At 49.3% G+C, this 16,717-nt stretch overlaps 1 protein-coding gene across 3 annotated transcripts; it reads right to left on the reverse strand.

Annotated features, from left to right (window-relative positions):
• Positions 1–10,057: 10,057 nt before the first annotated feature.
• LOC125527742 (protein ETHYLENE-INSENSITIVE 3-like 1a) lies at positions 10,058–14,141 on the reverse strand. 3 transcript variants are annotated; one of them, XM_087518481.1, is made up of 2 exons: positions 13,885–14,141; positions 10,058–12,446 (listed from the first exon to the last, which is right to left on the reverse strand). In XM_087518481.1, the coding sequence occupies exon 2, from the start codon at positions 12,364–12,366 to the stop codon at positions 10,411–10,413; it is 1,956 nt and encodes a 651-aa protein (XP_087374607.1). In that variant the 5' UTR covers positions 12,367–12,446; positions 13,885–14,141; the 3' UTR covers positions 10,058–10,410. The 3 variants fall into 3 exon arrangements, with proteins under 3 accessions (XP_087374607.1, XP_087374608.1, XP_087374610.1); XM_087518482.1 differs by lacking the exon at positions 13,885–14,141 and adding an exon at positions 13,832–13,855; XM_087518484.1 differs by lacking the exon at positions 13,885–14,141 and adding an exon at positions 13,752–13,773.
• Positions 14,142–16,717: the final 2,576 nt, after the last annotated feature.

A 16,717-nucleotide genomic window follows, 5' to 3' on the forward strand; every position in this document is an offset into this window, starting at 1 on the left:
CATGATATGGCCAATATCATATAGCTCCTTTGATCTCCATCTTGGGGCTCCATGATCATCTTGTCACCGGCATGACACCATGATCTCCATCATCATGATCTCTATCATCGTGTCTTCATGAAGTTGTCTCGTCAACTATTACTTCTACTACTATAGCTAACGGTTAGCAATAAAGTAAAGTAATTACATGACGTTTATGTTGACACGCAGGTCATAAATAAATTAAGACAACTCCTATGGCTCCTGCCGGTTGTCATACTCATCGACATGCAAGTCGTGATTCCTATTACAAGAACATGATCAATCTCATACATCACATATATCATTCATCACATCCTTTTGGCCATATCACATCACATAGCATACCCTGCAAAAACAAGTTAGACGTCCTCTAATTGTTGTTTGCATGTTTTACGTGGCTGCTATGGGTTTCTAGCAAGAACGTTTCTTACCTGCGCAAAAACCACAACGTGATATGCCAATTGCTATTTACCCTTCATAAGGACCCTTTTCATCGAACCCGATCCGACTAAAGTGGGAGAGACAGACACCCGCTAGCCACCTTATGCAACAAGTGCATGTCAGTCGGTGGAACCAGTCTCACGTAAGAGTACGTGTAAGGTCGGTCCGGGCCGCTTCATCCCACGATGCCGCCGAATCAAGATAAGACTAGTAACGGCAAGCATATTGAACAAAATCAACGCCCACAACTACTTTGTGTTCTACTCGTGCATAGAAACTACGCATAGACCTAGCTCATGATGCCACTGTTGGGGAACGTAGCATAAATTCAAAATTTTCCTACGTGTCACCAAGATCAATCTATGGAGTCATCTAGCAACGAGGGAGGAGTGGATCTACATACCCTTGTAGATCGCGCGCGGAAGCATTCAAGAGAACGGGGTTGATGGAGTCGTACTCGTCGTGATCCAAATCACCGATGATCCTAGCGCCGAACGGACGGCACCTCCGCGTTCAACACACGTACGGAGCAGCGACGTCTCCTCCTTCTTGATCCAGCAAGGGGGGAGGAGAGGTTGATGGAGATCCAACAACACGACGGCGTGGTGGTGGAAGTAGCGGGATTCCAACAGGGCTTCGCCAAGCGCTCCGGGAGGAGGGAGATGTGTCATGGGAGGGAGAGGGAGGCGCCAGGGCTCAGGTATGGTTGCCCTCCCTTCCCCCCACTATATATAGGGCCAAGGGAGAGGGGGGAGGCGCAGCCTTGGCCCTTCCTCCAAGGAAGGGTGCGGCCAGGGAGGAGTCCCTCCTCCCCAAGGCACCTCGGAGGTGCCTTCCCCCTTTAGGACTCTTCCTTTCCCTTGATTCTTGGCGCATGGGCCTCTTGGGGCTGGTGCCCTTGGCCCATATAGGCCAAGGCGCACCCCCTACAGCCCATGTGGCCCCCCGGGGCAGGTGGCCCCACCCGGTGGACCCCCGGGACCCTTCCGGTGGTCCCGGTACAATACCGGTGACCCCGAAACTTGTCCCGATGGCCGAAATAGCACTTCCTATATATAATTATTTACCTCCGGACCATTCCGGAACTCCTAGTGACATCCGGGATCTCATCCGGGACTCCAAACAACTTTCGGGTTACCGCGTACTAATATCTCTATAACCCTAGCGTCACCGAACCTTAAGTGTGTAGACCCTACGGGTTCGGGAGACATGCAGACATGACCGAGATGACTCTTCGGTCAATAACCAACAGCGGGATCTGGATACCCATGTTGGCTCCCACATGTTCCACGATGATATCATCGGATGAACCATGATGTCAAGGACTTAATCAATCCCGTATACAATTCCCTTTGTCTAGCGGTACGATACTTGCCCGAGATTCGATCGTCGGTATCCTGATACCTTGTTCAATCTCGTTACCGGCAAGTCTCTTTACTCGTTCCGTAACACATCATCCCGTGATCAACTCCTTGATCACATTGTGCACATTATGATGATGTCCTACCGAGTGGGCCTAGAGATACCTCTCCGTCACACGGAGTGACAAATCCCAGTCTCGATTCGTGCCAACCCAACAGACACTTTCGGAGATACCCGTAGTGCACCTTTATAGTCACCCAGTTACGTTGTGACGTTTGGCACACCCAAAGCACTCCTACGGTATCCGGGAGTTGCACAATCTCATGGTCTAAGGAAATGATACTTGACATTAGAAAAGCTTTAGCATACGAACTACACGATCTAGTGCTATGCTTAGGATTGGGTCTTGTCCATCACATCATTCTCCTAATGATGTGATCCCGTTATCAACGATATCCAATGTCCATGGTCAGGAAACCGTAACCATCTATTGATCAACGAGCTAGTCAACTAGAGGCTTACTAGGGACATGGTGTTGTCTATGTATCCACACATGTATCTGAGTTTCCTATCAGTACAATTCTAGCATGGATAATAAACGATTATCATGAACAAGGAAATATAATAATAACTTATTTATTATTGCCTCTAGGGCATATTTCCAACACCCTTTTGACATCCCTCGTTGACCGGTGGAGACCTGAAACCCACACCTTTCACTCTCGTTTTGGGGAGCTTGCACCTACACTGAAAGATGTTTCTATGATCACTGCTCTACCAATTAGAGGTGAGCCGTTAGTCTCTCCACGAGTGTCTCCATCTTGGGCATTAGATATAGCAGCCCGTCTTGGGATGGCAATGCCAGAATCACAACGTTCAGGTGGCCCTCGGGGCATCCCACTCGTCTGGCTTCATGATAACTTTCGTATTTTATCTAGCTTCGCCAATGCGGAGACGAGAAAAAGACATATGTTTGCGTATTTGTTGTGGCTCCTCGGGACTCTGTTTCCAAATTCACACGGGGACGTAGTTCTCCCTGGTCTCATCTACATTGCAGAGAATATGGTAGATGAACCTTTACCCGAGCAGCCAAAATATAGCTTCGGTTCTGCCATGCTAAGTCATACATATAGAGGCTTGTGTGATGCCACACAAAAAACCTCTTTCGCACAAAAAGCTCCATTACATTGTGTCGCCTACGAGTTTCTACAGTTGTGGTCCTGCGAATACCTCCCTGTAAGATGACCTCATATAGTAAATCCCGTACACCCATACGACTTTAGCGAGGGCAGCAGTGCAACTATGGCCACCAGGTGGACAAAGGCACGGGAACGTTGGTCTCCAGATATTGTGAAAAATTGTTACCCTGTGTACCACCAGCAGTTTGAGATACTTGATGAGGCAGAAGTCACATGGAACTCGTGGACTCAGGACCTGATACAAATGGTCTTTGATATTCGACCCATCACAGCATGCATCTTGAGTGATAGTGCATTCTGGCTGACTCGCTGCAACTTATTGTTCCTGTGGTGTGTTGATCCTTACAACCCAGAGCGTGTAATGAGACAGTTCGGTCTCTATCAAGAGATTCCACCACCTTTTCCAAGATGTATCGATGAGGAATCCCATAAGTAAGATGTGACCTCCCTAAATAGTTAGTGTCTTTTTTTAATTTACTAAACTCACACTTTGTTACATAATTTGCAGGCTAACCAATATGGGCAGGGGTTGGAGTTTATACGATTGGAGGGAACACAACATTCAATGGGGGCACAAGTGGGAAAATGAAGCGCTAGCAGATACAGTGCATCAACTGAGGTGTATTTTATTTACATTATTTTATTACGATGATCATACGATGCATGAAGATGCTTTGCTTTCATCACAATGGTTTATGTAATTATCTAATTTTGCAGACCGTACGATGGAAGTACAGATCAAGCGTACAAGCAGTGGTACTGCATCAACACGCGTACTAGCTTGGCCAGTCAGCCAGCTACTATACCAACACATCTCACACAGGAGGAGCAGGCGCAGAGACATATTGAACTGCATGCAGCTTACTATCGTGACCAGATGGTAATCACTTGTAACTTTTTTAGGTTCATCATTTCATAATCATTTGAACCAAATAACATCCAAATATTGTTCAGCTTGAAAGTTGCAACGAAGTAGGGCAGATGGCTGAGGAAAGCATGCCGGCCCAGGGCCCAGCTCACAAGTCATTCCAGAAACGTTTTCAAGAATACATGGCAACAAAGTTCAGATGCGATAGAGGCGACGATGTTGTCACTGGAGCGTACAACATGCCGGTAGCGAGGTCAGCCAGACCGAGCGAGGCGCGTCCGAGCCATGGGCAGTGGGGGAGGGTCCGAGTATTAGAATGACATTGCCACGACATGACTCATCTCTGCCACTACATCACTCTTCTTTGGTGCAGCTTCGTCAGGGGCAGACATCTCAGGACCAGGGCACGGGCTTGGATTCGATGCCCGAGCAGACTCTTTCCCCTAACCCATATGCGTACATAGGATATGATGCATACACCCAAGGTGAGGGATCTCAGTCATATCTCTCCACGCGAGGGATCTCCATGCCCGAGGAGACTCGTGTACCAGATTTAAACCAGTACCACGTACAAGGGCCAGACAGTACAGGCGAGGGGTCTTATCAGGTAGTCATGTTTAGATTTTAATGCATTTAAAATGATATCATATATTATCTTCTAATAGTTTGTTTACAATGTTTCTATGTGCAGGACATACCTGATGTTAATTGGGGCGATGAGGACACCCAACGTGGCCTCAACACAGGCGTCCGAGGAGCATTACATGATCATGGCGACACGGTTACATCATTAGTTACAGAGTTCTTCGGAGGGGACGTTATTGGCCCATATTTTATCCCGGCGGAGTCACAACCATACGCCTACAATTACACTTCAGGTTCGCAACAAGGATTCCCGACTCCACCACCTACGCAGGAGTCACAGACACATGAAGCTGAATTGGAATACGGTCGCGGTCTTCGTGTAACTCGGCCACTTAATCGCTTGTCACTTTCCGGTCGTAAGGAAAGGCCAGGTGGTCGTCGTAAACTGGGGTGATTCATCTATCCACGCGCGCGGCCCATTTTATCTACATATGTCACTATCAGACTTTCCGATTTAAACATCTATGTATGCTGAAATAAAAATGCACCATTCAGGGACAATTTTTCCCGCCTATATCTTCCGCCATACTATTCCGCTTCACTCTTCGGCTTATGTTAGGCCAAAATGATTTTTTTTTAATTTTGGCTGATGAATATTGTGCAACCATTGCCCATCTTAGGCATTGAAAAAAAATATTTTCGCACAACCCTTTCTCCTCAATACTTTCCCGCCAACGCTTTCCCTCCATATGTTCCCGCCACCCGTTTCCCGCCAACCCCTTCCCGCCATATCTTCCCGCCACCCGTTTCCCGCCAACCCCTTCCCGCCATACCGCAGTCGTTCTTTCCCGCCATTTTCTCCTCTCTACCTATAAAACCCCCTTCAGACGGAGGTGGATAAGCATTCGAGTGTAGTATAGTCGAGATGTCCCATTATCCTTTCGATCATAGTTTTCACCCAGGGATGAGCAGGACTCTTTTGAGGCTAGCTACCGATTTCAGGATGGACAATAGGATAATTCCATGGGACGAACTCACCGGTAGTGACACCATAATGAATGAGTTGGCTCACGAATTACGTAGGTCTGGGTGACCTGAAAGGACCTATGAGGAGGTACGTAAAGAACTTCTTAAGTTGCATGCAAGGTGGAAGAAGGTAGTGGAGCCGAAGAGTGAAACTTTCAGAAGGACTATAGAAAAGCATCCATTTTTACGGACTAAGGAGAGCGAGGACGAAGATGATATCTTCATGTCGCCGCTTTCGGGTTCTGCATCGTCAAAGGGCAAGAGTTCTGTATCGTCCAAGGGCAAGAGTACTGCATCCTCGAAGGGCAAGAGTTCTGCATCGTCCAAGGGTAAGAGTTCTGCATCCTCGAAGGGCGAGAGTTCTGCATCGACGGAGGATGACGATGATGTCTTCATGTAGTTTTTAAGCTATATTCCAGTTCTACCATTTAATTTAGATGTAATTGCATTATTAGTTTGTACTCTCTTATTGTAGGGCATTATGTTCTATCTTAATTTCATTTTGTAGTTGTTGCATGATGTTCGATAATCATGTTCTAAAACTATATTTTTTTTCATTACGACACGGTACAACTGAAAATAAGATACGTCGTACTACTGAAATGAAGCTACATTTAACTACTGAAATAAAGCTACATTAAACTGCAGAAATTAAGATACAAACGATTGCGAAATTTAATATACTACCACAGGGATCTACTGAGTCCAGCGTGGATATTTTTCTTTTCCATCGCCAGCTTCTTCTGCTGCCTTGGCCTCACGAGCATTGGATTCCCGCCCGTGGAAATGAGTGTCGTCACGTGGGAATCCTTGCTGTCTGCCATAGCACAGGTTGTCGAGCCGCATGCGTGGGAATAGTCGTGTGAGAAACAATCACTGCAGTCTGCAACAGGGACGTTGTCGTGCATGCAGCGACAACAGAGGTACAGCCTACAGGTTCCCGCATCGTGTGAGTAATTCCCGCGGTGCCGTCGCATTCGCTGAGGCAAAAGAAGCAAAAGCCGGAGTGATTCCCGGGCAGCACCAGGGCATTAGCATGGCAAAAGCAACCAGTGTCGGCACAAGGGGGCAAAATCCGTAGATTCCCGCCCGTGATAATCAGCGCTGCACGGGAATCATCACCGTCTAAGTCCTTGTCGCGCGTGCAGCACGAACAGCAGTGCCGCCTCCTGCGGTGGCGGCCTGGCCCACGCCTCGGCCCACGCGCAACAGGGGCTGCCGGCCAGGGAGCGGCAGTGGCAGTGCTCGCCGCCTCGCCCAGTGGCGGTGTGGCCCACATCGCCAGGCCCGTTCCGTCCCGGTACGGAAAACCGTTCTGCCCCGCGCGGCCGCCTCCTGCCGTGGCGGCAAGTGCCACGTGTTGCTTGTCGCGCCTGCCGCCACGAATGAGGGGGCTCTTTTTATCAATTGGAGTCTTTTCTGGCAAATCCACTGGGCAGAGGGTCTCTTTAGACAAAAAATCCCCTAATACTGGCAAAGCTTCCCAAGGCTTTGGCGACATCTCCTACACACATACACTGAGACGCTCCTCAAAACAGGAAGATCTACAGCACAGGCAGAGGCGCGGACTGGGCATCCGTCATGTCACAGGCAGGGGAATCCAGATGCTCTTGTCGTATCGTATCGTATAGACAGACATTGCGCGTACGCATCATGATCACAGAATATCCTGGCCCGCACAAGTTGATCCGAGTCCCCCACGAACAGTTCATCCGGCGTCCCTTCCCTTCCCTGTTTCGGCAGTCCCAGCCTTGCCCTCAAATCTGGGATCATCGGGCAAGGCCAACCACACCGCATCCACTGGCCAGTACATGGAAGCCGTGTGGCACAAATTGTAGGCGGCTCTGCAACTCAAATCAATAGATTTTTAACAGAATGAAAAGCTAAATACTGCTACACGGATCTGAGCAGCTTAAGAGTTGGTCAGTAGCCAGTGATGTACATGTACAACACTGGCACATCCCTGTCAGGCCACGATGGAATCGCCCATCATCCGATTGATGACTGACGAGCCCATGTCGGAGCCACACTGATCGCAATGAATGAATTGATTTCAGCGTCCACAGTCCTGACTCCGTCGGGTCGGGTCGTACTGAGTTATCGAGCCAGGCTGGCTGGACACGGCGACGCGGATCGCGGCTCTCCTCCGCGCGGCGCGGCCGGCCTCCCCTCCGGTGCCCACGCCGCTGGCCTCCTCCCCTCACCCGTTGCTTTCAGGCAAGGCAGGCAGCCACGCCACCCCCCACCACCCATGCCACTTGGACTTGGTGCATGCACCCAATTCGGCCACCACTCTCTGTCATCCTGTTCATCATCTTCTTCCTCCGGTCCCGTGGAACCATCTCCGTCCTCGGTGTCCTACCGCACTGTGCTGCGCGGCACCCTGTCTCTGTATCAGATGTCATGCCGTGTAGGGACCAGGGTGCGGATCATTTGGGATTTCCACCAGAAACCCTACTGTTTCATGTGTTATTACTATATATAAACCTTCCCGGAAATTCAAATAATTCTCGGTTTTGCACTGACGCTAAGCTGTGTCCAGTTGATGTTGATGGTGCTAGCTTTTGTTAGGTGCGCTTTGTTTCCCCACCCAATCAAGGCCCTTCTTCAACAGCCAATCGATTCATAACTCACGTTTTTATCACCTGATGATGACGATGATGATTCTCTTAATAGTATTGTTATGCTTATTTCATTAGTGCCACTTGCGAGTTGAGACCAAACCATGGTTAATTAGGGGGTTGTTTACTTTCTCCTTTCCTTTTAGCACGGATGCTCTTTACCCAGTCCAACTTCACAAATTGGTGACCCAAAAACAACAACAAAAAAAGGTTCTTGAGCATATGTTTCAAGTGCATCTTTGCTCTACTGGAGTAGTTAATTTCACGAGTGGTTTGCTCCTTCCTCTCACCATCGTTGCACGTCACTGCACCAAAAGAGTAGTAGATAGTTTACAGGTTTTTTAGCTTAGGCTTTGCGGACAATTCTTGGTCAAGAAACTACAGGCCAGCTTCCGCGTTCTACAATAATATCCAAGGGACAAATTGACCATTTAGAGTCACATAAGCCACTTGTTTTTCTTATATTATCTTGCTCGTTGTCTGGAACCTATTTTAAGGGGCAGATTAGGCACATCTCGAGAACGATTTTGAGCCCAGATCGCCGGATTTCGGCGTCCTCATAAAACGCTTAACCTTGGCTTACATCTAACTCAACCGTTAACCCTTTCCCTCGGTGTTTAATTTTATTGTAGCCCCCCCCAGCCAAAAACTCTTGGTAAGAGAGACTTGCCTGTGGCCCTTTTCAACATGTATCTTTATCCAGTTTGAGATGTTTTTCTCCGTGGTATAGTAGTACGATACATCACATGATCTTCAACGAGGATTACGACTGGAAACACACTGGGTCATTCAGAAACTTGTCAATTTCTCACACACAGTGGGTCATTCAGGGCATGTACAATGCATAGTGTCAAGGTGATGCCTCGCATGTCATATAGGTTCGGATAATGACGTAAAGTAGATTCGGATAGGAAAGCGGGATCCTCTTCAGAAGGCGGGTGCTTGAAGAGAAAAAATGTGGTCCGGTGACAAAAGCTGAAAAGGTTGAATGAAAAGTAGAGATGCATGTGTACTAAAGTCCTTATTTTCTATTTTTTAATAAGGCCCACTAGTAGTAGCTTGCATTGGGAAAAACAAATAAATATAGATACCTCAAATTACTTTTTGTCATAGGACATATGTATCCATATACCACCATTATACATGCCCTCGGAGACTTAATCGCCCAGCGAAGCGAAGAAACTCGTCACCTGTCACTCCTCGTACATACGCACCTCAGCCTCAGTCATCAAACACTCGATCGGATGGTTGTTAGCGCGCCGATCCGCTGCCTCCATGAAAATCAGCACGACAGGGGCACCTCGGAGAGTGAGACTGAGAGCATGTGAGGAGGGGTCACAAGTCCCACCACTACCTTGGCTTGACAGGCCAGGCCAAGGGATAAGATGCACGGCCACGGATGATAGGTGCCACCAAGCAATAAAGGGGATGGTTATCAAAGCGAGGACCATCCAATCCAACCCGATCCATGTTTCTTTCTTTTTAAGATCACCAAGCAAAGACTATTTTCTGGCGAGCACCAAAAAACACTTCAAAGCGTTGCCTAACTTTTCTTAGGTTTGCCACTTTGAATTGACCCACCTGGCTTTAGGCAAAGTGAGGATCAAATACCAGCTTTCTAAGCGTCTTGATGTGAAAGTCACTAGATCTCTCACACCACATAAAAAGAAGCAACTCAACAGGATGAATTTATTTTACGGCAAAAGTTCAGGGGAAGAAAAAGATCTCGGTTGGTCCGTTTCTATACCGACATCCAAAGTGAACCTAATTCAGGCAAAATTTCCACCAGCCTGGCAAACAAACGTAGCTGGCTAACTATTTAACAAAATTCCCCGGCATGGAAGTTTTGCAAACAAAAAAAAATCCAATTGAAAATTGGAAGTTTTGCACACAAAAAAAATCCAACTGAAAGTCATCACCAGAGAGAGATCACATAAGAGAGCACCAGTTCATACATTCACCAATCACAAGGAACGGAATCAACAAATACACAAGCAATTTGACAGCCAGCCAGTCATATGAACAGCATTTTAACTAACAAGTTCAACTAGGAATAAAATTAAGTTTTCCATAAGAGAAGAGGTTCACCAGCTGGATGGACATACATGTATATAACCAGTTCCAAGTTCCAGCCTATTTGCAACTACTGCAAAACCTATATGAAAATTAAGAGAAGACCTATAGAATTACCCACTTCTTAGGAGGACGACGACGACACTTCCCCATGGAAACACAAGGTTGGTTTTGCCACGAAGAAAGCTTATGACCCTAGGAGTTTATTCTTCATTCAGTAGTACCAGTTGGGGCCGTCGTTCTTCTGCGGGTAGTCGACGGTGCCAGACATGTTGAAGCCAGAGCCGAACCTGAAATCCGATGCGCCGGAGATGCTGCCCATCTGGTTGCCGAACTGCGCCTGCGCGTCGTCACGGATGAAGAACTGCTGCTGCGCCGGGGCCTGCTGCTGCTGCTGCTGCTGCTGCTGTGGCTGTTGTGCTTGCTGCTGCTGCATCATGTTACTCACATCACTGAACATACTGTCGCCATTGCCTCCAATTCCATTGCCCTGTCCAAAGAAACCCTCGTCCATTACTGGGGTGATGGCATTGGGCCTCTCTATAATGGTGACGTCGTCGTTGCCCATGTTCTTGTTGGTGGCCGGGAAGGTGGTGTCGTACATGTTCATCAGCTCGGCGATGGACCTCTGGCCGTCCATGGGGAGGCCGAAATCCAGGTTGTTGAGCCCATGGTTCTGCTGGTTGTAGGCTGCCGGGAAGACTTGCGGCGGCGCAGGTGGCGTTGCCTTGTTCTCCGCGCTTGGCGGGAGGGGATCATTGTACTTGCAGGTGTACCGGTGGCTGTTGCGCGCATTCCGGTCAAGGAAGCCGTACCCGTAGTCGCTGTGTGGGCACTGGACGTTGTTGCAGGTGTAGACGCGGTTGTTCAGCATCAGCTCCGGCTCGGTGGCCACCGCGCTCCTCTTCTGGACATACTCCATATCGCCGGTCTCCTCTTTCATGGGCGCTTGCATGAGGAACTTGTCATTCAGGATGGCCGCGCCGAGGTTGAAGGCGGTTGGATCGTCCATGGCCATCTTGTGGGTGCCGGCCTCATCGCCCTTGCAGTCGTCGGCGAGGTCGACGTCGTACTCACTCGAGCTGGCGTTGAATGATATGGCACTGGCGATGCCGCCGGCAGACGCTGGAGGGCGAACGCCCGGGTGCAGCCTCATGAACAGCTCCTCTTCCTGCTTCACCACGGCCAGCCAGGTGGAGATCTCCTTGGCGGTCATCTTGTCCTGGAGGCATTTGGACTGGCGAACGAGGCGCCGGATCTTCTCGATGTCCGGCGACATGTGCTTGATGACAGCGGTGAGCACGCTGACCTTCCAGGCCTTCTTCAGGTCATGGGGCTTCTTGTACGGGGGCGGGCCCTGGTCCTTGGGGATGCCAAGCTCCGGCCACCACTCCTCGTCGCCGGACGGCCACCATGGAGGAGAGATGCCCTTCTCGAGCGGGAACCTTCGCTGCGGTGGATCGCAGTGCTGCATGAGCGCCGAGAGCAGCGAGCCCAGCGTGGTGTCCTGCAGCTCCTGCAGCGAGTGCGGGCTGGCGGTGCCGGAAGCCAGCTCGCTCTCGGAGCCCGGCACGGCGTTGTCGGCCTGGTACTTGGCGATGGCGGCCGGGCCGTTCCGGTCGAAGCGGACCTTCTCCTTCCACCAGGCACGGAGGTTGTCAGAGGCGCCGCTCACGGGCTTGCCCTTCTCCGGAATGATGCCGTAGACGAACCCCTGGGCGCGGCACACCTCCATCATCTTGAGCATGTACTTGAGGATGCCGTCCTGCGCGCGCGACATCTTCTTGCGGCGCGCCTGCTCCTGCGACTGCCGCGGCTTCAGTCCGTCGCCAGCCCCGCCGCCGCCGGCGGCCTGCTCCTTGCCGCGGCTCTGCTGCAGCTCCTTGAGGCGCTTGAGCTTCATGCGGTCGCGCCACATGCGGCGCTCCAGCTCCTCGATGTCATCCACATCGTCGTCGCTGTCGTCCTCCCCGGCGTCCGGGAAGTTGTCCGTGGGGGGGTCCACGAGGTCGCCCTCGCCCATGACGCACTGGTCGCCGGAGGATGTCTGCGGCATAAGGGAGCCGAAGCCGAGGTTCTTGTCGGCGCCGTTCTGCTGGAGCAGATCCACGAAGTTGTGCACGCCGGAGAACGCCATGCCCTGATCCATCAGCAGCCCACCTCCCATCATGGTCACTCAAGCAGCTCTTTTTCTCCACACAAGAAATTCCACTTCCTTCCACTACTACTTGTAGCTGTGGTGGTGTTCACCTGCACAGAAGCAAGCAAAGAGGCCAGGTTAATTACAAGGCTTATTGCTTGCTGAGTCTAAACGCAATAACTAGGCAACATGTGCAACAAGATTAGTGTTAAAGAGGCAATTACAGTTAAGAGCAATAAAGCTTAAAATAGCCATAATACTATTAGTAGTAGTTATCTTAATGAGGTACTAGTTTTCTTTGAGGGAACTTAATCAGGTAATTAGACGGTGACATAACACATATGTGCTCCAGTTCCTATCTTCTCCTTAAAGAAAACAGCTGTATTAGTTCACAAAACATCCCAGATCTATTAACCCGGAGCCGAGACAATCATGTGGCATAAAAGCAAGTTTGGCAATTGAAGCAAGCACCGGAAGGCCCGGCCTGCATGTGTCTGGCTAATCAAAACGCAGTCGATCTTATCTAACGCACACCACACACACCTCTGCTATGATCCTCTCCTTCACAATTATAGATCATCAAGTCAAGAAGGCAGCGCACGCAACTAGCAGAGGCAACTGATCTAACAGAAGCCTTATCTTGTTTTTCTCTGTGACATGATCATATCGGACGGCATAACTAACGGAAATGGGTGTGTTATGCATGACCACTAAAAAAATATAGGAGTAATACACTAATGGAAGAATAAGGCAGAAAGTTGAACACATCTGTCCGCCCACACAGGGTTTTACCAAATACTAGAACTGTTTCCATATAATCCTACGAGAATAATTGAATCATGTCTAAGCGTCCTCATGAAGGATTGCTTTGATCCAATCACTCGCAGGGGTTGGCCAAAATGATGAGAAAGCAGTGGGAACCCTTCTCAAGGGAAGAAAGCCATGTTTTATGTAAAACAGGTATCGACAGTTGGAAACAAGAACATGTACCCATGTGCTCACCCAAAAGGAAACAAAGTAGTAGTATAGCCCACAAAAGGGGAAGAAAACAATAGAGAAAATGGATGAAGCAGGCATCAAAACGGAGAAGAGACGGGAAATTTTCCATCTCCTGATTGATAAGAGAAAACAGGAATAGCATTCCATTCCTCCCTGACAAAACAAAATAAAAATCCTTCCAAAAACGCTAGGTGCTATGTATTCCAGATTTCCAGAACAAAAGTAAGAAGGGAACTCTGGGAATTGGACTCATCCAAAAATATCTCCCTGGAGCAATGAAAAAGAAGAGCAAAGAAAGCACAAACTGGAATTGATAACTGCTGCAGAAGCAACTCTATAGGACCCCCGAAAATATCCATCTATCCAGAGAGAAAAAGTACCCAAAAGAACAAGGCATGGTCGCATAGCTAGCCTACCTCAGGCCCTCTAGCCCTAGCCAATCAAGAGCACGGACAAAACACATGGTAAAAGGATAGATGAGGAAGAAGAAGCGTACGCAGCAGGAACGCATGAACAGAAAAGGGAGATGGCAGGGCAGCATGAGCTCACCTGCGTCGATCTCCCACTTGCTAGTTTTATCCGCTTTTCACCTTTGCCATGACCTGGGAGAGCTAGGAAGAGAAAAACAGCGGCGGGAGGGTGGGGGAAAGGTGGGGAGAAGAAGGCACGAGGGAGGGGAGGGGAGGGGAGGGGAGGGGAGAGGGGTGGAGATCAGATAAGAACAGGCGAAGGGAAGGGGGGAGGAGACTACGGCGCAAGAGCACAAAGTAGCAGCAGCTAATAGGCAAGTGGGTGTGGGTGGCGCTCGGGCGCAACAGCGACAGGGACCCCTTCCATCTTGTAATCGCCCCCTTATATTATGATGGGGAAAGGGAAAAAATGGTACTAGTCCCACGCACGAACCGCCGCTGCGATGTGAATCTCGCTGCTAAGTAAAAAAATTCACGGCCGCGACAGCGCGCCGCCCGGCCTCGGCGAGGTTAAAGAAAGGCCGGGTGGCCTCTCTCCCTGTGACGCGTGGGGTCCCAGTCGGTGCGCTCCGTAACGTGGGGTTGGAGAGGACCGGGGGGGCGCGTGAGCTACGGACAAAGCCGCTACAAGTTGAGAGCCAAGTTTACTGTTTTGCCCTCTCGAGAATTGGTTGGCTGCGGGGCTGCGTAGGCGTGTCCAAAGACACAAAGGCCATGATCTTCTGCGCACAGCACGCGATAAGATATTTTTTCCTAGAGGATGTTTTCTTACACAATTTTACTCATTTGGGGTCTATGTGATGCTAGCCAGGAGTTTTATGTGTATAAGATATGTTTGATTTGCAATTCTTAACTACTACTCCCTCAGTTCCAAAATAAGTGAATTAACTTATTTTGAACACGTATGGAGTACTAATATGCATCCCTTCTTGAATGTCTTGAACGCAAGTCGCTCATTTGGGGTCTATGTGGATGCTAGCAGGGAGTTTTATGTATATAAGTTATGTTTAATTTGCAATTCTTAAGTACCACTAAGTACAAACCTGCATCCCTTCTTGAATGTCTTGAAGGCAAGTCCAAAAGCTAGTTTCTCCTGTGTGAACATCTACAAAAGATAAATTAACTATTCAACACACTCGATCATTCGTTAACAAATCAAATCAACACGTTAAAAAAGGTAATGAACTCTTCACCGAATTGGAAGATTTGCTGCCGCAGTAGAAGTGTTCCTCGTAGGAACAGCCGGAGTTGGTCTCGGACGCCGCCGGGTGCTTGGTACCACCGTCGCATGTGCAGCGTTGTCACGGCCACGACCATGCTCCACCTTGTAATCGGGCAGAGAGGAACTGCGCCCGGGAACCTGCCCCATTAAAGGTGGTTGAAGAGTCAGGAGCATGGATAGGCAAGGGCGAAGGCGTGGCGCCCAAGGCCGAATCTTGGTGCCATCTTCTCCAAATTCTTCCCCATCCACCGCGATTTCATCTACGATGGAGTGATGCGCCTCCTCGCGATCCTCGTGGCCAAGATCCATGCGCTTGTCCACTGAAGCTCGAGGCATGGCGGAAGGAGGTACTCCGTCAGCCCGACATGCTCGTGTGGAGGGGATGGGTGGAGAGGAGGAGGTGGAGGGAGGAGATAGCTTGCTCTGCTGGTCGCATGAAGGACATGAGGTGGAAAGAGCAGACGAGGAGATCAGGGAGGTTGATGGTCATGTCGCTGCAGACAATGCCGGCGGTGATGGCCCCTCCCCTCTAGGGTTTGTGGCGAGAAAGAGATGGGGGCGAGGGGGTTTCTGTGGTGTGGTGTGGGAGTGACGGCGGGGGGGGGGGGGGGGGGGGAGGGCTATGGGGAGAGATTTGTGAGGTTGAGGCTGGGTTGGGTAAAGCGACCCTAGGGTTTTCACATTTTTAGTGAATGACATAGAAGGTCTACCTGTCAGAATGAATGAGCATATGGGTATGCGGGTATGCGGGTATGAGTATTGTGTTCCATTCACCGGTAGTATGTAGATCTAGCAATCTCCGCTAGCAACCTATAGTGGACTCCCTCATACAGATCTAGTGGTACTCGGAGTACGCGTCCAGAAAAAAACAGTAGCTCACAACCCGTGATGGAGTTGATCACCTGATCAATGCGAGGCAAAGGAAGCAGATCCTTCGGGCACACTTTGTTGAGATTTTTGTAATCAACGCACATGCGGAAATTCAATTCGGCTCTCGGGAGCGTGTGCTCCCGGGCCCAAAAATAATTTTCGAAATGTCAAAAAAATCAAGACAGTTTTTTATGTGTTCTTAGTCACATTCAAATGCTACATGCAAATGTTGAGGCAAAAAGGTTAAGCATTTTGGCTTGTGTAAAAAAACCAAATTGAACCCCGATTGTTACCCCCAAATGTCATCCAATTTTTTTCACCAACGAAACACTGTTGCTCCGATTCACATGAAAATTGTCAAGCATGCTTGCGACACTAACACAAATATACACAAAATAATAATATTTTTTTGAAAATATTTACTATTATTTTTCGCATTATTGTTCACTTGGGAGCATGTGCTCCCGGGAGCCAAAACGCCCCCCCCCCCCCTCATGCACATGCGCAAGGTTTTATCCTTCTTGTGTGCCATAACTGGATTAGCCAATTAGTCCAGATGTTTGACTTTTTTTATGAAGCCGGCCTCAAGCAGTTTAGCTATCTTCCCGCCCATCGACTACCTCTTCAGCTCCGAAAACCGGCAGATGGTTTGCTTTTTTGGTTGGGTACTTGTTCAGATATTGAGGGTGTGCTCAGCGAGCTCCACTGGAACTTCAGGCACATCAGATGGTTGTCACGCAAAGATTTTCCATTTCTCATGGAGTCACTAAGCGCGCTTTCTCTTTTCAGATCCATGTCAACTTTGATCTCCGTCGTCTTA

This window comes from Triticum urartu, chromosome 4A (assembly GCF_056163025.1).
Source record: "Triticum urartu cultivar PI428250 chromosome 4A, HENAU_Tu73, whole genome shotgun sequence".
In the NCBI taxonomy this organism is placed as follows: Eukaryota; Viridiplantae; Streptophyta; class Magnoliopsida; order Poales; family Poaceae; genus Triticum; species Triticum urartu.